The following is a 21,424-nucleotide window of genomic DNA, read 5'->3' on the forward strand; positions in this document are numbered from 1 at the left end:
ATGCATGTGAGTAAAAGATCTCACTCTGCTGAGATGAGGAAAATGCAGGAGGACAGGCAGGGACACAGGTGTCTCTGGGCAAGGGGGCAGGATGTTAGGAGAGCAGTGTTGCCCTTGCTGCGTGCTGTTGCTTGCGGGCACTTAGGAGCCAGACAGGGGAGGACTTGGAGAAGGAAGCAAAATGTTTAACCAAGTAAAGAGCTGACCAGCTGAAGGTGCCCCCATACTTGTCAGATTCAACCAAAAGCAGCAACCATAGCTTCTAAGGACGTGTTGTGACCTCTGCTTTGCTGGTCACACGTATTTCGTAATCAGCTGGTCATCAGGTGGTCCTCGGTCTGAATTGGGTCCTCCTCTTCTACCCTCCTGGCACCTGAACTCCTGTTTTCTTCTGTTTGTATGCCAGGGCATGTATTGCCTGTCCCCCCCCCCCCCCGCCCCGCGTGCATGTGGGCCCCATGAGGGTCCTGTGTCCCTGCTACCATATACCCCATGCCTTCCATGCTGCCTGGCACCTGGCTCAGTGGCTTCATAAGCTCCCTTGATCATCATTCCTTGCTGGTAGGTTTATTTGCTCCCCAACAAATCGTAAGTTCTTCCAGGACAAGGATTGTACTGTGTCCTTTTTTCCAGTGTTCTCTCCTCCTCACCACCTTCTGTGAGTGCCAGAGAAAATTGGAGCTCACTGGGAGAAGGCGAGTGTCAGACTATCATGGTTGAGTTACCAGCATGATCACTGAGGTCATAGCTCACATGGTGAAGGAAGGGCTCATGGCCTCACTGCAAAAGCGATAGTCATGCCTTTGCCTCACATTTTCATGGTGGTTTTCAGTTTAGAAGAGCACTTCTGCATATGTTTTCCCTATTTGACTCTCAGAATGATCTTGTAAGCCAGGGCAGGAAGTGCTGTTACACACACAAGAGAGCCCATCACATGGTGGGTCATAGAGGCAGCCCCTCACCCAGTCTCCTGACTCCAAACAGATGAAATGTGTTTCCTATTACACTGCATTACCTTTTCTCTGAGAGTATAGCTTTCTCTCTCGCTCTCTCTCTCTCTTTCTAAAGGGCAATTGATTTTTCAAATCAGAAGTACACTTCTTTTCATTTGGAACATGATAGTACAAGTGTGTGTGAGTGTATACACATGTAATGAAGAACTCAAATAGTAAATTCATTTATGCAAACCTATGGATTTATGGTATGGATGAAATCTATGTTGTGTTTTCATACAGTTTCTGTGATTTTTCAGTAAGTACTTTGTATAATGTAATTATCTCATTTAGTACTTTCCCCCCAAAGTTTGAATTTCCTCACATTACTTAATTTGAGGCATAGAATTCCATAATACATCTAGTAATAAAATATACTTTCATAATACTTAGGAAACAAATTTTATACTTTCTAAATTTTCCTTACTAGAAAGTTTGGTTTTCTAAATTCAGATGGCTTGTAACCAGCAGAACTTCACACCTTTTTTTAAAAGCAGCTTTATTCTCTCAGCTGTCAGTTTTTCTATTCACAAACTATGTCGCAAGCTGTCGTTTTATAATAACTTTCTAAAAGAAGCAAAATACAATCAAATAAATATGTCACCATAAATAGGTAGAAAATTCTTGGTTGAAATTTGATTTTTTGGAAACATTTTAACATTTATTTCTTTCCAAATAAAGGTTAAAATCAAAACAAAGCAAGAAATACCCCAAATAAATATACATGGAAATTATAAGCTTGATTAGATTTTTTCCTAGGTAAAAAAGTGCTGAAGCCAGAATTGAGAACTAGAGCTGGAGGTGTCCCTGTGAATACTGTGCTTCCTCGTCCTTCCATTTGACAGGTGAAGCAACTGAAGCCGGAAGGGTGATGTTGGCTGCGGTACTGTGCACAGCAGACACAGAGCCAGGACTAACTGCCGGGCTCCCCTACTCTTGCTGCCACACATCTGCCTCTCGCTTTTCTGTGAATGTATAATAATAGTACCAGCTAATAATTATCAAAAGCCCATTATTCCAGGCACCTGCTATAAGTTTTTTATGTGTATTATCTCATTTAATCCCCACAGTATCTCTGTGAAGTAAATGCCATTGTCCCTGTTTTACAGATGAGGGAACAAATAAGAGACATGCAGAGTTTCTATCTTTAGAGTGAAAAGTAGAAGTACTTACTTTTATAGCTAACTTTTGTCTTCCAGTTTTTCATCCACTTGTTTAGACGATGGTAATATTCAATAATCTTTAGAAAATACAGTTCTATCCATAATGGAAGCCTTTTTTGGTTGGATTACAGCTGGCGTTCAATTGTGATTATATATCACAGATCACTTTACCTGCCTCCTCGCTGGTGTTTGAGCTTTTAGCCTTACTCTCTTGCAGTCCTTTCATCATGCTGCAGGTTATAACAGAATCAGCTTTTAGGAATGCAAGTCAGATTATATTGCTTTCCTGCTAAGACAGCCTGAGGTCTGTGCTACTGTTGATCTCAGGAAAGGACCACATTTCCCCCGGATTGCATATACCAGAGCTTCAGTGAGCTGTATCACTGTTTCCTAATAGGAGCTCTATGCAAGACGAAATACTTTGTAGTCAGGACATAGAGTGGCTAACAGAAAGGTGAGCAAATGTTATCATTGGTTCTAGAAAAGGAATTAAAAACAGCTACTAAACAAAGTGTTTAGCACACTGTACTCTTGATAAAAGAAATACAGAATCAAACACAAATTTTAAAATACCTCTGAAAGGATACATTAAAAACCATTGCACTTGGCCAGGGGAGCTCAGTGGTAAGAGAGAGGGATACAGTAGTTCCCCCCACCCCTCCATCTGTGGTTTTATTTCCCAGTCCCTACAGTCAGCCACACTCCAGAAACAGATGATCCTCCTCCTGACATGATCAGGTGGTCAGTAGTAGTCTAACGCTCCATCACAACACCTATGTCATACCCCTCATAGCCTCATCTCATCATGAAGGCATTTTATCATTTCACATCATTACAAGAAGAAGGGTGAATAAGTACGGTACAGGATGTTAAGAGACCACAATCATAAATTTTATTACAATATTTTGTTATATAATTGTTCTATTTTATATTAGTTACTGCTGTTAATCTCTTACTGTGCCCAATTTACGAATTAAATGTTGTCATAGGTGTGTTTGCATAGGAAAAAGCCTCATATACATAGGGTTCTGTACTATCCATAGCTTCAGGCATCCACTGGGAGTCTTGGTCTGTCCCCCCACAGGTAGAGGGAGACAACTGTATACATTCTTAAACTTCTGTATCGTATTTGAATTTGGAGACAGTTACCCAAGTCCTTGAGTAACATGGATTCCAGTGTTTAAAGAAAAAACAAATGTATAAAAACTAGCTTCCTCGTTCTAGCTAAAAAGGACATCTGAATATGTGAGGTATTCAGGAGTTAAAAGATATCCGTGGTACTTCATCACATCTCTTTCCTGTCTCAGATTTTAGCATACCAAACACTTTTGCGTGTTATTCCAGCACAACCTTGTCTTCATTTTAAGATGTGGAAACCGAGGCTCAGATAAAATATGATTTGCCTAAAGGTCATGCAGCTAGTTCAATCAGTACACGCTGTCATATGTTTAGGTACATATCTATCTTCCCAAGTAGAAGCTGAGCTAGTGAAGCAAATGAGACCATAGTCCAGGCTTTGTAGGTGCCAGTAGATGATTTGCGCTCAGAAAGGGAGTCAGACAAGTGACGTCACCTTCCCCTTTCATTGTCTTGGGGAATACATGCAAAGAGATGAGTTTCGCCAAAAGTATAAAACAGGACTTCAGGAAGCTCTTGTAAAGTGGTGCTATTGCAAAGTTTACACAGAAAAAAAAATAGCTTTCCAATTTTAATTTCTGTGGAAGGAGGGTGGATTGCATACCCCATAGAACCTTGTCTCTGAGTTGTGGAATTTGGTGCTGTGACACATTCCATTTGAATTTGCTTTGTTATTCCACCTCTTTTGGAATCTTTTCACAAACTTGATTTTCTGCAGAATGCCAGTGATGAGTGAGATAATTCAACTGGAGCATGGCATATATATTTTTAAGGACTGACTAAATAGTCAGAAATAAATAACTTGCCTAGGTAAGAATTCTTAGAACTCATTTGAACAAACCTTAAGCCTATTAAGTGTACCAGAGGCAGCAATAACCCGAGGATGTATTGTATTATCAGAGGTTCTAAATCCTTCAGCATGGACACTTTCATGATTGAAGTGAAATTTAATGCCCCAAAAAAAGGACCTGTGTTATTTTTTTTAACTAATGAAGAAGACAGAAGTTACTCTAAAGAACGAAAGACAAACCCACACAAGCTGTATGGAATTTAAACACATTTTTTATTAAACAGGACTCTATATGAAACTCTTGAGAATTCTATAGTAAAGCTTAGATAAATATTTCATGAAACATCTTAAGATGCAATCATTTATAGTAATTTTAGTGCTCTGATTTCTGTTTGTTTTCAGATTTGAAAAAGCAAACATTTTCTATGATGATTTATATCTGGGAGCTGCCAGTTGAGCCCAATTTCATAAGACTTATCTTTATAGATAAATGGAATAGGATAATAAGGAACAACTCTACTTACTTTTATTTTATGTCTATCTCTTTAGACAGAAGCAGTATTGAAAGATCACTTTTTTTCCTAACTGAAATATTAACCATGGCTTTTATAAATGGCCGACCTCATTTATCCCTCTTAAGTTGAAGCTGGCTTTGGATCTGTGGGCATCATCTTCCCTCTAGCTGCCTCAGTAGACTCTCTAGCTGCTACTGCCTTAGGTTCTCGGAATAAACCAGCCCCTCTGCACTCTGCAGCCTACCGGAACCCTCACCTGAGACGTCAGAACTCTCACCAGCCCAAACTCCTGGGTTCTCCGAGCTGCTGTTAAAACTGCCCTTCATCAGTATGCTAGTTTGATGGTGTTAGCTTTTTTTAAGATACAGGTCTTGATTTGGGGTACTTTGTCTACATGAGTCTTCCACATCTCATCCTACATACTTAGCTTATATTTGCCCGAACTCCTGATGTGGATGCACCCTGACATGATGGTCCTGCATCATTTAAAGATGTATTTTCTTTATCCATTTGGACAGCTACCTGCTAAGCACCTACTTTACTGTGCATCATGGTCTGTTGAGTGCATGAGGAGTTTAACATTCACTCAATAAATAGTTACCTACCATGTGCCAGACACTCGGCTGCCACTTTGGGATGCAACAGTGAGACAGGCATGATCCTTGCCCTCATGGAGCTGTTTTAGTGGCGAGAGGAAAGCTAGTGAGTCCAAAATACAGCAAAATGATTACAGGTTATGAGAAGCGCCCTGAAGACACAAATGAGAAACGACCAAGCAGTGTCACCACAGGGAGGCAGCCTGGGCAGGGGACTTAGAGATGAGAAAAAACCAGCCGGTGGAAGAGCATTCTCTGGGGCAGGAGCAGGAGGGAATAGTGTTTGGTTAACGTTGCCTGCCGGGAGCCATAGGACATGGGGTTAGAGTGAGAATGGCCGCACTTGACCACAGAAGAAGCCACAGGGTGTGGTCAGAGGTTTGCATTTGGTTCCCAGGCTCACTGAGAAGCCTTGAGGGGTTTCATGCAGGAAAGATATGCTCTGATTTCCTTTTATATTCCTGAAAGATGATTCTGGGAGCTTTGTGAAAGCAATGCGAAAGCAAAGTGGAGGTGGGTGGTAGTTGAGTCTGAGATTGCTGTAGAGCCCTGGGTGAGAGGGGAAGAAGATGGTAGCAGGCCAGGCTTGTGCAGAAGTGGAAGTAAAGCAGAAGAGCAGCCCAGGAGACACTTCAGAAGCATGGGCAACAAGATGGGCACACACCTAGGAAGCAAGGGGAGGGAGTCGGGGGTTCCTGGCAGGAGCATCTGGGTGAGTACCGATGCCAGTGGTAGAGACGGGGAGACCCGGGCATGGTAGGTTTGTGGGAGGAAGTCAGAATTCTATTTTGGAATAGTAGAATCTGCTTCAAATCCACCCATTGTTCACAGTGTACCCGTAAGGGGTGGTACAAGTCAGGGTTCATAAGCACTCTAGGTTTCAAGGTGAATGATTGTTGCTCAGAATGGTTCCATACAGGGGAGGGCAGGGTACTGGCCTCACCTTGAGAAGAGGGGTGGATGTTTGGGTGGCCCAAGATGTGCATCCCAGAAATCGGGGGCAGGGGCTCTGAGAGGGTACCTGCAACATGTCCGACCTGGCAGGAATGGAAGGCTTGCAGTGGAAGGGGTTCCTGATTGTTTCTGTTGCTTTTTGTAGGGGCCTCATCACCAAGAGAGGCTAGGCTTGCTCTCCTCTTCTCTCTCTCTCTTCTCCTTTCTCTAGTTCAAGCCCACGATCCCCTGGGTTCCTGGAAATCTAATGGGCTTTCAGAATTAGGACTGTGGGAAGCCCAAAGTACCCCCCCCACACACACACACACACAGATCCCCGGCTGTGGGATTGAGACACCTTTAGATGTTTCTTTAGGGGAGTCTCATAGTGCCAGTTTTCTCCACATCCACCTTCCACACAATTCCATGTCCTTTTTGTCACCTGCACTTATATATTTCCATTTATTTCCCACCTAGGTTTTATGGCAGGCACACAAAGAAACCCTCAGATGTCTCAGTATGGACCTCAACAGACAGGACCATCCATGTCGCCTCATCCTTCTCCTGGAGGCCAGATGCATCCTGGAATCAGTAGCTTTCAGCAGAGTAACTCAAGTGGGACTTATGGTCCACAGATGAGCCAGTATGGACCACAAGGTAAACATTTCTCAAAAATGCATTGCAGTAGGTCATAGAAGTTTTGTTAATATGTTAGTCCTTCAAGTACTTAATATTATAACCACCTTTTAAGATTCCATTATTTGTTACCTTTAAGATTTGTGAAGTTAATGCAAACCCACAGTCCCTCAGCTGCCCATAGTGATGGGAAGAATAATTATAGTGAGTATTCATTAAGCATTAAGCGCTCATGCATCAGATACTATGATGAATGTTCTTGATATGGGTGTTACTAGTAAAGGAGTAAATAAATCTCCGTTTCTGTGATGTAGTTTGAAATTCTTGTTGAGAAATAGACACGGGTCTTGTCCTCAAAAGGTTTCTGATTTTAAAAACTTGGGTTTCCTTACGTCGAATTCTGATTGTATCCTCTGCCTCTCAGTAATTATCTTTGCAAAGGTGTACTCACCACTCAAAAGGGTGTTGTCCCATTATGTCTGCTCCCAGTTTGTCTCCAAAATTTTGTGTCCAGTGAATAGCAGTTCTCATTTTCTCAAACAGTGCCAGTCTTACTCTTCGAAAACAGAACAAAGCCTAAAATGGACACGTCTTTCAAAAAAGGAAGCTAATGGGGGCGCCTGGCTGGCTGAGTCGGTGGAGTGTGTGCTACTCTTGATCTCGGGGTTGTGAGTTCAAGCCCCATATTGGGTATAGAGATTACGTAAAAATAATATCTTAAAAAATAAAAAGGAGGGTAAGACAAGAATCGAAAAATAATGGAACCCTGCCCAAAATGCAGTGTTTATGTTCTGCCTTCCTAGAAATTGATGTATGTTTTGTCATGTACATGGAGAATCCTTTTATCAAGGTTTTTAACCTGATATATTTTTCTCTAAGTCACTCTTGGCAGTAAGGCATTTGAATTTCGCACCTTCTTTATGTTTTGTTTATTTAAATTAGACATTAATGGGTAATTTAGAGAGAATGAGATAATCTGGCGCAATTCCCAGAGTTTCCTCAAAAATATCAGGAATATTCCAAATCAAGATGATGAATGCCCACTAGGAAATTGTAGTAAAACAGCAACAAAGTCAGGTCTCCTCCTGTGAAATAAAGTGGTCTTATTTTCTGAAGACTTCTGTGTGTGTTTAGCAAACCGTTGCACTTTGTTAAGGTTCGCTTAGCATCTCCAGCCACGGAGCAGGTGCCTCACAAGGCTAGATGATCCTCTTAGAAGGCCTTGGCACCTTCTTGGCTTTTCACCTAGTGTTCCTCAGAAGAGCTTTTCTTTCTGTTTATAGGACTTAACAGTTTGAAAATGGAATTTTTAGTGTATTTGTCTTCTTTTTGAAGATCTCTTTCTGGAAGATTATAAGCACCTTCAATATTCCCACTATAATGTTTCCTTGCCTTGCATTGCTTTGTTATTTTATATCCCAACCATTTCTGTTGTTAGGAAAACTATATTAGGATGCCCAAAACAAAACTTTTTTTTTTAAGGTTTTATTTATCTATTCATGAGAGACAGAGAGGCAGAGACATAGGCAGAGGGAGAAGCAGGCTCCCTGCAGGGAGCCCGATTTGGGACTCGATCCCAGGACCCCTCAGGAACCTGAGCCAAAGGCAGATGTTCAGCCACGGAGCCACCCAGGTGCCCCTCAAAATAGAACTTTTTACTTGGCCTCATCCTGCCTTTGTCTACCATATGTGCTTGTAGTCAGATGGATATAGACTTCATGTTCTGCTTGATTCTCTTTACACCGTGTCATTGATGGTTTTCCGTGATACTGATTTCAGTATACCTTGGGAATTTGGGTCCCACCGGACAATACCAGTCTGCCCTGTTCCCCATCAGCCCCAGGAAGCTGTGACATGGAGAAGGTTGTCACTGAGCTGAGTAGGACAGTTCTGACACAGAAGAGCCTGACTGGCGACTGTGTCCACTCAGCGGGTATCTTCAAAACTGGGTTTCTTTGCCTCTTGTGAGTTTATACGTTGTGATAGACACAGAAAATGTGGTCTTAGACTCAGAAAGTAACTGGAGACCAGGTCAAAGCCTTTTGTTCTCAGAACTGGGAGTGGCTAAAGGTCTGGGACTTAACCACTGAAACTCAAAAGGGCTTCATGTAATCTTCAAAATTGGTCTGTCTTCTCTTAAGTAATTCACTCTTGCAGCCTCATCCTCTGCTGTCCTCATAATAAGGGAAGATAGAACCTTGGCTCTCTGTTGAGTCTTTTGTGAACAGCTGAGAAAATGCTTGCACTGTTAATAGCAGAAAAGGCCATTTCTATAGAATGGATTTCTTCTCTGAATAAAACCCTCGGTTTTCCAGAATAATCGAACATTAAGATTCATAATTTGAGAGCACGGAAACTGTGAGGGTTCTCATCCAAATTGCTCTGTGTCCTTGGAAAATTGCTTACTCTTTGAGAATTATTTTTCCTCTAGAAAATGAGAAAATTAGCTCACGTTACTTTGGAATTGGCTTCCAGTTCTAATGTTCTGTGAATCTAAATCTTGCTTCAACTCCAGAGCCTTTTATGTCAGTGCAGCCCACTGGATCTGCTACATAACATTTTGGTTATATAGTCAAGAAGGGATTTATTTTAAGGCATAAATACTGAGTTTAGGTTGATACTAGAAAACATTTAGGATAAGGGGGATAATTTCCATACTCAGGACTTTTTAACTTTGAAACAAGTGCCTGCACATCTGTCCTGTCTGCCTGCCGACTCTCCTTCGCCCCAGTGGCCTCTCCCAAATCCCCACTCTGAGGGGTGTATCCTCCTGGCTCCCTTTACTGGCTCCGAATGCCATGTGCTTAAAATCAGCATCCTGGTACTCTGTGTTCAACTCCAGATTGTTTGCCTTTCTTGTATTCTCCCTCAGCAAACACTAAATGACAGGAAACGAACGTTTGTGACATATATTGTTCAATTCAACAAACGTCCTTACTTTTACACTTCTCTCGTTGATCCTTTTAGACACCACACAAATGAAGTATTTTTTTCCCTCCTTAATTAACTACTCAGATTAGTAGTAAAACATTAAGCTTATATTTTCTTGTTGCATGTTTTTAACTCTGTAAAGAATCCCTTGTGTGTGACCCACAGAGGCCATTAGTCTCATCTTCCATTTCTGTTCCTAACTAGATGGCTTTCTTCTGGGTTAGTTTTGTTTTTAAGAGATCTCAGAGGAAGATATCTTACAATCTTTTTTTTAAGCCTTTTTACTGTCAGGAACGGCTTCTCCAAAATTGTTATTAGAGATAACAACCAACATTTATTACCGTATCCTGCCTGGGTCCTGTTTGAAGTGGGTTTTTTTGTTGTTGCTTTGCTTTGGTTCTTTAATAGATTTTATTTATTTACTTATTTTGAGAGGGGGAGAGGAGGAGATTGACAGCAGGGGAACGAGCAGAGGGAAAATCCCAAGCAGACTCCCCACTGAACATGGAGCCCAATGGCTCCATGGGCTCCATCTTTTGATCCTGAGGTCATGACATGTGCCGAAATCAAGAGTTGGGTGCTCAGCCAGGTGAGCCAGCCAGGCACCCCTGATGTTTTCCCATAGACCGACTCATTTAATGCTCACAACATTCTTTGTCATAGGTATCCTTGTTATTCCACTTGGCAGATGAAAAAACTGAAGCGCAAAGTAGGTAAACAGCTTCACCAGGATACACACTGATCATGCCCAGACTCAAATTTAGGCAGACTCGCCCATTTTCTTAATTAATGGGAAGCTGTGACGTAATCCCCATTTTGCAAATGGGGAGGTTAAGTAACAGACCCATGATCCCAAAGCTAGGAAGTGGCAGAGCCAGGGTTCAAACCAAGGGAGACTTGAGAAGCCATTCATATAGTCACTGGTGTGTTGTTTCCCTTGCCTCTGATATACCCTCTCCTTGCTGGTTCATTCACTCAGTGAGCCACTGGGGAAACAAAAGACAAACTACTTGCCTTCGAGGAACAAGGAACATTTTGGGAATATGGGCTTAGAAATACATCAAAGATACTAGAGATGAAAAAAAACTTTCTATGAAGTTAAGAAGGAAATTTTTAGAAATGTATATTAATACCGTGAAATCTGAATTATTAAATATGCAAATGGAATGAATCCAATCTAAATGTATGAAAATGTTTAATTGCAGTATATTTTATGAAATAGTACTTTTCTACCTTCAAGCAAGTGCATACAGTAACTCCCCTTACAAAGGGTTTGCAAGCAGGACCATAGAGACTTGCTTTAATAAATAGAGAGGAGTTATGTAATTGACATCTTAATTATTAATAGATTCAAGGGGAAGAGAGCTGAAACAAATTTCACCTTTATAGCCTTTATATTTCTTAAGAACAAAAACTGTCTTGGTTTTGTGTTCTCTGGAACACTGTCTACCACACTGACCACAAATATTTTTTGCACATTTGTCACCGATTGCAGAAAATGGGCATCTAGTCTTAACTTTCCTATAAATAAGCGGTATTATCTTGGGCAACTAAATAATTCTGAGTTTAGATTCCCCTCAGTTATCACTCACTTATATGAGAGTGTCTGGCCCACCACATATAGCCACACAGGTTATGTACTGATGTGGCCTTGGATTTATGCCTTAATTTGTATAGCATGTGCCTTTGGAAGCAGGGAACTTTTAAATAAGTTAAGTCTGATGAGACTTTTATTTCTTTTCTAAGATTTCTTTATTTTAGAGAGCACGTGCAGACACAGGTGCATGTGTGTACAAGCTTGAGGAGGACGAGCGGGGTTGGGGGGGATCTCTAGTAGACTCCATGCTGGGCATTGAGCCCACTGCGAGGCTCCACCCATGACCCTGAGATCGGGACCTGAGCCAAAACCAAGAGTTGGATGCTTAACCGACTGAGCCACCCAGGCGCCCTGAGACTTTTATTTCTAAATTACTTAATAAAAGGTATTTTTTCCAGAATTTAAAGGTTTGTTTTTTTTCTAAAATAGATGCCATCTGAAATATTCCTTCTCCCTTCATTAAAATATGTTTCTCAGTGAATTCAGGAGACTCCAAATCATAGCTAGTTGAAATGTGCAGTTCCAAAATAGTGAATCACACATTAGTAAACCTTACAACTGTTTTGGTTGAAGAGGAACAATGCATAAATGTCAGCAGATGGTGGACCAATAAATGCTTGAGAATACGTTATAGGACTATGACATCCTTGGTGTCACCATGACCCAGGATTTCAGCCTCTACTGTTATAAGTCCAGAAGCTCCATCTTATTGTGGAATTAAACTAAATTCAGCCTCTCTTCTCAGAGGTGAAATGCACCTGCCACACGGATTCATGTTTCCCCTGGACAGTGCTGCAGACTAACAACACCCTGTTCTTTGGCTTTCCAAAGGCTGGTTTCTATGCAGGTCACTCACTCCCTGTTCATTAACTCCTTTTTTCTCCTTGAAACTGGTTGTGATACACATGACATATTTAAGCCTCCTATTTTATGGTTAAATCAGCAGTACTAGGCAAGTGTCAATTCCACATTCTAAATGGTTCTGTTGTTAAAGAAATATTCCAAATTTCTATCTCACTAACATTGGGGAAAAAACAGAAATTGAAGTAGGTCATTTTACAGTGAAGGATTGTTAATGCAGTCTTCTTTTGATGCTCAAATTTAGCTTTCACATTGTAAGATTTCACCATGAATTTTTCGTAACACCGATAACCACAATTTTTATCAAAACCTAGGAATTTAGGAAGGAGTAAAGTATAAATCAAATGAAAATTGTAAAAAGGGAAAAAAAGCCATAAAGTGGCTTTAATTTTGACTAGTGCCACCCTCTTTTACCTCACTAATTAAAATCAACAGTATTCAAGAGTGTGGCTGTTCCCTCCCCTCACTGAAGAAGCCCATCCTGCCACATCATCCACCATCAAGGGCTGTTCTCTACCACAGGTCTTGGTCAGGAGAGACGTGGACAGCAAGAAATACCAGGATGTGGACATTCAGCTTTACATCTTAGCAAGGTGCCTTTTCCGAGGGCTCCTAGCTCTACCATTTTTTCAAATGTTTGGAATGGAAGAGCCTTATTGAATGACAAGCAACAGATGGGTGGAGTGGCAGATGGGTGGGGGAAGCAGGTAAGAGCTCTCCCTCCAAGCAGTGCTGTTCCCGTGCAGGCGGGCACCAGTCACGGCATCTCTGGAACCCAGGAAGACCGAGGTGCTCATGCCACATGTGACAGTGGTGACTCAGACACTTCCATTTCTTAGCATAGAGATTTTACTATTTTAGACTGAATTTTTCTATTGAGTTAATATCTTTTTACAGTTTTTAATGCCAGGACTTACTTTTTCTTCTACTCGGTTTGAGAAATAAATTTGAATCTCTTTGCATGCTGAAAGTAAAATTAGACCTAAGATGCGATATAGCAAAAGATAATTTCAGTGAATAAGAAGTTATTAATATTGGAATAGTTTCTCTCTCTTCCTTGAAAGCTTCTGTATTGATTGTCAGGGTCCAACAACAGTTACAGTTATTATTTTTTTCCCCACAGCAGCCACATGAAACAGATAATCTTGTATTATAGCCTTTTTACAGATGAGGAAAGTGAACATGGGAGTGACAGGTGGCTTTCTAAAGGTCACACATAGCAGACCATTATACCCCTGTTCCCTGGGGGCCTGTGCTCTTCTGCACTCACTGCCCTGGAGTCTGATGCTGGCGTCTGACAGTGCCCTTATGTCCCCTGGGCCTGTATGATGTTGGTCCCAGAGATGACTGTTTCTCTGAAGAGATGCTTCTTCCTGAGAGGCCACCAACATGCACACAGCTCCCTTCCCTGGAGTGATTCTCCTCAGTCACCTTCAAGGGATGCCTCCCCTTGCCACTCTGTATAAATCTCCCTCTATGTTCCTTCAGGGTACTTCACACCACATGACATCATCCAGACTTATTTCTTTGCCTGTCTCTTGGCACCAGAATGCAAACTCTGCCTTTGTTCACTGCTGAATCCCCAGCTGTTAGTACAGAGCTAGGTAAGAGGCCCTTAAGAACGATTTCTGAGAGAGATGAAGATGCATAGTTCCAGAGACACTGGTACCTTTTTAACCCTGCCTTGATGCTTCACGGGTGTGGGGTTAATGACTCAGTGCTCAAGAATTATCTCAGGGAGGCGAAACGAAGGATCGTTTTTATCTATTTTTCTCTGTGTTTCTGTATTCTCTGCACTGAGCTTGCATTATTGTATAATTAAATTTTTAAAGGGGTCCATTTATGTAACATCTGGAAAAAACTACCAAAAGTGAGACACTGAAGTCATACCATAAGAGAGTAGGTCTTTCCTCCTCTATTCCAAGTTTTGCACAATATGGTTATTTCTCTTACCTTGTGAAGACTTTTTAAAATGCATGCTGATCTAGGGAAAAGATGGTGCCATAAATATCAATTCCAAAAACAAATTATTTGCATTTCCACAAATAGTAGGATTTAATGCAACTGGAGGTAAGTCAGTTTTCATTTTGAAACTACGTTCATGGTCTTCATATCTACTCAATCATTTTCTCTCCAAAGTAGTATCTAAAAGAGCAACATTGTGTTACCAGCCTGTGTAGAGAGCTGGAGTTGGAAGAAGTTGGGGTTGAAATATAATTTTTTTAATGTAGAAAAGATCTTACTGAAATATGGTAACCAGCAAATAAATATGTGAAAAATGCTCAAAACCATTCTTCATTAGGGAAATGAAAATTAAAGCCACAGTGGTATCCACTACACACCTACTGGAATGGCTAAATTTTTTTTTAATTGATAATATCAAGGATGTAGAGCAGTTAGAACTCATACATTTTTTGGTAGAGTTACTTATAAAGTCAAACCTGCATGTACCCTACAACGTGACCCTCTCATTCCTAGGGCTCTGCCAAGAGAAGGGAAACCTATGTCCACAAGGACCTGTGTGCAAATGTTAGCATCTTTATTTGTAATTGCTAAAAACTGGAGACAACTCAAGTATCCACAGAATTGAATGCCACTCAGCAACAAAAGGGAACAAGCCACTGATGTGTTCAATAATGTGGATGAATTTGAGAAGTGTGATGCTAAGGGAAAGAAGCCAAACACAGAAGATTACATACTGTATGATTGTATATGACATTGGGGAGAAGGCAAAACTGTAGGGAGAGAAATCAGATCAGTGGTTCCCACGGGTGAGGGAAAGATTGACTACAGAATAGCAATTTTTTTTTTGTCATGATAAGAAATATCCCATGTTGTGGTGGTCATAGGACTTACAGGATTGGTATTGTATATAAATTCTATCTGTATAAACATGGCCTAAAATCATATTATGTAGTAAACAGTGATAAAAAGTGGCAAACACTATTAACTAAGCAACAAAGTAAATGCATATTTATCCCACAAACATATTTATCATAATATATAGCTCATTATCCATTTTATTTTTTCATATTCTGGGTAAAGTGTCTGGTCTCTGATGGGGCACCATTTTACCCTCCACAGCATGGGAGAGTGATTTAGAGCCTTGCGTGTAGAAGTGATTCATAAGTACTTGTTGAATGATGATACTGAGAAGCAAAACTTCATCTGTGAGTGGAAACACTTGATAGTTCAATAAAAGCAGAGCGCTTGGAGTATTGATTGTAACTAGCAAGTTTAAATATTCCAAAGTCAGGGACAGGGATCCCTGGGTGGCTCAGCAGTTTGGCACCTGCCTTTGGCCCAGGGCGCGATCCTGGAGACCCAGGACCGAGTCCCACGTCAGGCTCCCGGTGCATGGAGCCTGCTTCTCCCTCTGCCTGTGTCTCTGCCTCTCTCTCTCTCTCTGTGTGACTATCATAAATAAAAATTAAAAAAAAAAATAAAAAAAAAAGTCAGGGACAGAATTACTTGGGATCCTCCTAAAGTAATACCAGTGACTGATAGAGTCTAGCTCCTGCTTCTTCTCTCTGGTGCTTGACTATAACTCCTGGTGGGCTGAAATCTGAATTTATTTGGTGACCAATTTTCTGGAGCTGGTGTGCCAAGATGAACCCACTTGAAAACTGTGGGCTCTTGGACTTGGCTGCAAGACCCGTCCAGCTGAGGTGGGCTGGCCCAGCATCTGCTGCCTTCATTGTGCTTAATGCTCGATCCATCTGTTTTCTGTCAGAGCCAGTGCCAACAAATTACTAATCTATTAGAGAAACATGGAAATAAGATCGCACTTCCCATTCCTGGCTTTTCCTCTCATATTTTGCTTGGCTTACATGTTTGGTTTTTGTTTATTTGGGGGAGAAAGATATGTTATCGAGTAGGCAAAGGGGGGGGGCATGAATCATTTTTTTCACTCCTTCCACACATTTTCAAAAGACTATGGGGAAAGATCACCAATTATCCATGTTGTTGATAGTATAATGATTGCTGATGGTGGCAGCCATCGTTTATTAGGTGACTGTGCGTGGCACTGTACTAGTCCCCTCATACCTATTCCCCCATCATCATCACTTTACAGATGGCAAAACTGATGTTCAGACAAGTTAAAAAACTTGGCCAAGGTCATGCTGCTATTCAGACCCAAATTCTAGAGCCTGTGCTTTGTCCATCGCTGCCTCTTAAGCCATTTAAAGCCTTTAGAAAGCATTTTTATCCAGGCATGTGAGTTTAATGAGGAAAGTCTTTAGCGTTTCAAGGAGAAGAAAAGGGGACTTTGTATTTCTTCTACCAAATAGAGGCCTCTATAATTAGAACATATTCCCTTGACGTGTGCTTTTGAGTGCCAATTCATGGAATCAACCCAACTGATTGAGGAAAATTAGATTGGGAGCCCGGTACTCAATGGGCCTTTCTAAGCACAAGTGCTTGCGTGCATGTATGGGTGTGCACGGTGGTTGTGTTCTAATGCGGACCCCGCCCGGCTGCAGAATGCCGCCGGCTGTGGCAGACCAGCTGCTGAATTGAGCAAAGCCATTGAAACTCGGCTCTTCTCCTTAGCGCACACCATGAATGAGAGGGATGAAGTAGGGTCCCGGCTAACCGAACATCTCAGCCATTTCTTTCTTTTGTGTTCATCAAAATACAGCTCCCGACTGCCAGCTACTCCCAAAGCGCAAGATCCCAGGGTGACAGAGTTTCTCTGTTCCAACCATAAGCAGAGTTCAACAAAATCGGGAACTTTCTTCTCTAACAAAACTGCATTGTGGGCAGAGTCTGCAATAACCATGTCTAAACGCTTGTTTTCTAAAACAAGATTAAAGTGTTATTTCATTTCCTTCGAAAGCAAAGGGTACATATGTTTTCACTGAATAAAGTTTCTTACCAAATGAGTCACTTACCAAGTGGTGGGGGAGGGTGGGAGCTAGTAATCAAATGAATATGTGAATTAATTTTCATTTGCCTTCGAACTGTGAATGAGTTTATTTATTTTTAATAAAAGCAAGGGCCCAAAAAAAAAAAGCGTCGTGTTTCCTGATGCTCTCAGACTCTCTGGAAATGAGGGCGGGCGAGGCCAGTGAGGATGCAGAGGAGAGGTCCTAACTCTGCCCACAGAGAAGCCTTCTGAGGACCATGCTCCAGGAAGGCGTGGGAAGAGGCAGGACAGCCACCCACCCGCTGCACTGCGTCCCTCACGAGCCAGGGAAGCATAAGGTGCCCTTTCCACCAGGCTGGTGTGACGGGAAGACAGACGGGGACCTTATGTGTGGTCCTGCAGGGTAGGAGATGCCAAAACAACTTAAGAACTTTTTATAAAGAACTTGGAAATTGATGAGCAGGGACTGTTTTACCTTTTACTTGGGAACCGTGTAAGTTTATGTCCGTAAAGGCAGGGTACTTTCTTATGAAAAGGCATTTTAAATTTGAGGAGCTAGGTGGCACCTGAAGGAATTTACATCAAACCTTCCTGTTCCTTCTATTCTTCTTGGCTTTCCTCTCCATTCCCAGTTCCTGACTCCATTCACCAGCACCAGACTCTGTTACTCCCCTTCAGGATTTCTTTAAGCTTCTAGGGGATGTTCAGGGTCAGAAAAACACGTTGGTCTCTAGGAGGGGCTGGCAGATTATGGCCCACTTTGGCCCACTGTCTTTCAATAAAGTTTTATTGGAACACAGGCACTCTCATTTGTGTATGGAGTGCCTCTGGCCATGTTGGGGCCATGGTGTCAGATTACTTGAAACCTTCTGGCCTATACAGGCTAAGATATTTACTGTCCAGCCCTTTACAGAAAGTGTGTTGGCACATGGTCAGTATAACTGGCGACCTTCATACGGTCTGCAATAAATAATACACTTCGTGGACACCCAAATAAGAAAGCTCATGTGATGCACCTAACAGCAAGTACCCAGTCTGTGTTGAAAAGTCCATGGATCTCTTACATATTTGTAGGTAATGCAGCTTTACATGTTTAGACTTAAAAAAAAAACTAGTTATACAGTTATGAGGGTATGTCACATAAGTATGTTTTTTTCCTTAAGCATTTGAGAGGCCCCACAGTAGTGTTATGTGCTTAGACTCTGAACCGTGCACACATGTTACTTGAATGCGAACCGTGCCTTCTCTGCTTATTAGGCACATGACCTTGAGACAGGCTCCTCCACATCCTACATTTCCGGTTTCTCATCTCTAGAATTAGGTTTCTCATCTCTAGAATTAGAAGCCTCTTAGGCTTAATATAAGGATTAAATGAGTTAATACAAAGAATTTGGAATTGAGCTTAGCACATAGTAAATATTAAGTATTTGCTTTTATTATTGTTACTAATCAAATTCAGTTTCTGCTGGAAAACCTAGAGAAGCTCCTCCTAACTTAAACTTTGGAGGCCTAGGACACAAGGCCCTGCTGAATCTGACCTCTACTCCTGCCCTGCACAGCCCCATGAAGCTCATCAGTGACTCATCTTGAGTTTTTCTCCTCTCTGGCTGTCTCTTGCCATGTATGGCCTCTCCCCTATGTATGCCATCCTCTCTTCTGCCACACTTGGCACCCAGGTATATAACCCCTATCATTTTTACGTGTGTGTTTGCGATACTTCACATACATAATATCTTTTAACCCTAACAACTCCTCAGTAGACTTTTTCTTCTCTTATTATCCCTGCTACTCCACCTCATACACCACACACACACACAGTGAGCTCTTGAGTGCGGGAATTGCATTATATTTAACTTTATATCCCTTAGAACAGTTATGTTATTTTGACAAGGAGATTCTTCCAGAAAGCTGTAGGGATTGATTGAGAAACACTAATCCATAGTCTACAAATGCTTTTTACATTTATTTTATTTCAATAATCATTTGTGGGAAGGCAGCATATTTTATTGGTTAATTATATGGGTCCCAGAATCCTTTTGCTTGAGATTGAATCCTAACGTACTAGCTGTTGATTTTCTTCATTTGTAAATGGAATCATGGTCATTTATATGTATTTTGTATGGTTATTGGAGAAGTGAATGAAATCATTGACGCAAAGCACTTAACCCCACTTGGCACACATAGTGTAGTTCTGCAATTACTATTATTGGAATGACATTAAATACGCCTTTAATTTACTCGAATTTAATCTATGTACACTCACTCAAAATAGAAGGCGTGGAGGGAGAGAGAAGACAAGACTACTGGCATAGTTGGGACCCCTGAAGCTGCTGTTCTCCTGAGTGTGCCCTGGTGTGCACGGGGGCTGGAGGTGCCTCCATGGTTCTTCACTGTTTCCTCAGACTCTTCCTGCTCCCCATTCCCTGCACTGAATGTCATGGTAGCGCTTACAACCACAGTTCAGAAGACATGACAGCAAGCGCAAACCAGCCCCTTTATTGGGGGCTCAAGGGAGCAACAAACACGAAGCAGTGTGCCCCCAACACTAGAGAAAAACTGATTGTTTTGCTGGACTAATGTTGAGCTTCCACACGACATCTCCTATGGGGTTTGGGGGGATAAATTTTAACCATATGTGCATGTTGTCTTACATGTTGCCTTTCTGAACACTTTATCATAACTGTCAAATGTAGTGATGTCATAATGCAGTCACACTGGTGTGTTCTTAAGGACTAGGGGTTGAAATGGTTTTGGTTAAAGGGTAGGAATGGGAGTGTTGGGTGTACTGAAGCGACAGTCACTACTAGCATCCCTTGCCTATTCATAGATGGTTTTCATAGCCTGAATGTCCCCTCCATCGTGTGGCTGTCCTATGTGGTTCTTTGCCTTGGGAATGGGCCGAGAGAGCATGTTTTGACGCTGCCAGCCTTATCGGTGCCAGCGGGGAAGGGTCAATAAGGATAATGACTACTATTCTGTGTTGACCACATTGTTGGACCAGAAGGATTTCCAGTGAATGTCCTCACAAGTCCAGATACTAAGTAAAAGGCTTTAATTTGTGTTTACTTTCTGTTTAGGTAACTACTCCAGACCCCCAACGTATAGTGGGGTGCCCAGTGCAAGCTACAGTGGCCCAGGGCCCGGCATGGGCATCAATGCCAACAACCAGATGCATGGACAGGGGCCAAGCCAGCCATGTGGTGCGATGCCCCTGGGACGAATGCCATCAGCTGGGATGCAGAACAGACCGTTTCCTGGAAATATGAGCAGCATGACCCCCAGTTCTCCTGGCATGTCTCAGCAGGGAGGGCCAGGAATGGGGCCACCGATGCCGACCGTGAACCGTAAGGCACAGGAGGCAGCCGCCGCAGTGATGCAGGCTGCTGCAAACTCGGCGCAGAGCAGGTATGCCGTCGGGGCCAGCGGTCTATGTGCGCCCTGTGAGCGCGTGTCGCGCACAGAGCCACGGTGTCGCCTGGGTCACCCGGGGTGCGGAGCAGCACAGTGTCGTTCAGCTAGGCCATTCCTTTTTTTTTTTTTTAATAAATTAATTTTTTATTGGTGTTCAATTTACCAACATACAGAATAACACCCAGTGCTCATCCCGTCAAGTGTCCCCTCAGTGGCTAAGCCGTTCCTTTGGCCTTGTCACATGCCATCCCGTGATAGTAGAGAAGGAAATGGCAGACCACAGTCCGTGAGACATCAAGGAAGGACCCCAAGTGGTGGGCAAGTCTATTCTGGGAGCTTATTTGAAATGACTGTGACTCGTCCTTGTAACCAGCACCCCAGAGTGGTGGCACCTCTGGGTGGTTCCATTTACAACAGCAGGGTTTAGGCAGGAAAGTCTAAAACCTAAAATACAGGCTTTTAAAATCTAAGCCACTGAAAAAGAACCACCTTCCTTTTTTTTTTTTTTAACCCCACCGTAAAAAAAATCTTTATAACAGAAACTTTGTCTATGCACATATATGTATTGTGTATGTTTGTCTAAATGTTTCTGTGTGAGATTTATAGATTTCATATTCTTATGTTGTATTTTCTTTTTCTGGGCATACCCCTCTATCTGTCCAAACCAAAATGTGGCTAACAGAGCCAAGATAATATTTCATAAAGCTGAAGTTGATAGAGCAAGGCTTTAGCCTCACTTACTTAGTTTTACTCTTGATTTTTGAAGCTCTTGAAGTAAATATTTAACCTGCTTAAAAATAACATGCTTAATTAAAAATTTATGAGACAGAAGTGAATAGTTTTAAAAGAAGCACTTATAAATATGTTTTAAATGATTAACATATGTCAAAGTAACATTTTAAAACAAAGCATATTGAAAGCTATGTATGAAGATATGATATCTTCAGAAGAAAAGATAGAAGAATGATTTTTGTCAAAGGGAAAGAAAAATT

At 41.8% G+C, this 21,424-nt stretch overlaps 1 protein-coding gene across 1 annotated transcript in view; it reads left to right on the forward strand.

The window, feature by feature from the left end:
- Positions 1-21,424, forward strand: part of ARID1B (AT-rich interaction domain 1B) — a 434,326-nt gene that overhangs the window by 353,066 nt on the left and 59,836 nt on the right. Inside the window, 2 exon segments of the mRNA XM_055311882.1 lie at positions 6,604-6,783; positions 20,099-20,426. Of these exon segments, the coding sequence (XP_055167857.1) occupies positions 6,604-6,783; positions 20,099-20,426 (508 nt within the window).

The sequence above is a fragment of the Nyctereutes procyonoides genome, unplaced genomic scaffold, assembly GCF_905146905.1.
Source record: "Nyctereutes procyonoides isolate TBG_1078 unplaced genomic scaffold, NYPRO_anot_genome, whole genome shotgun sequence".
NCBI lineage: Eukaryota > Metazoa > Chordata > Mammalia > Carnivora > Canidae > Nyctereutes > Nyctereutes procyonoides.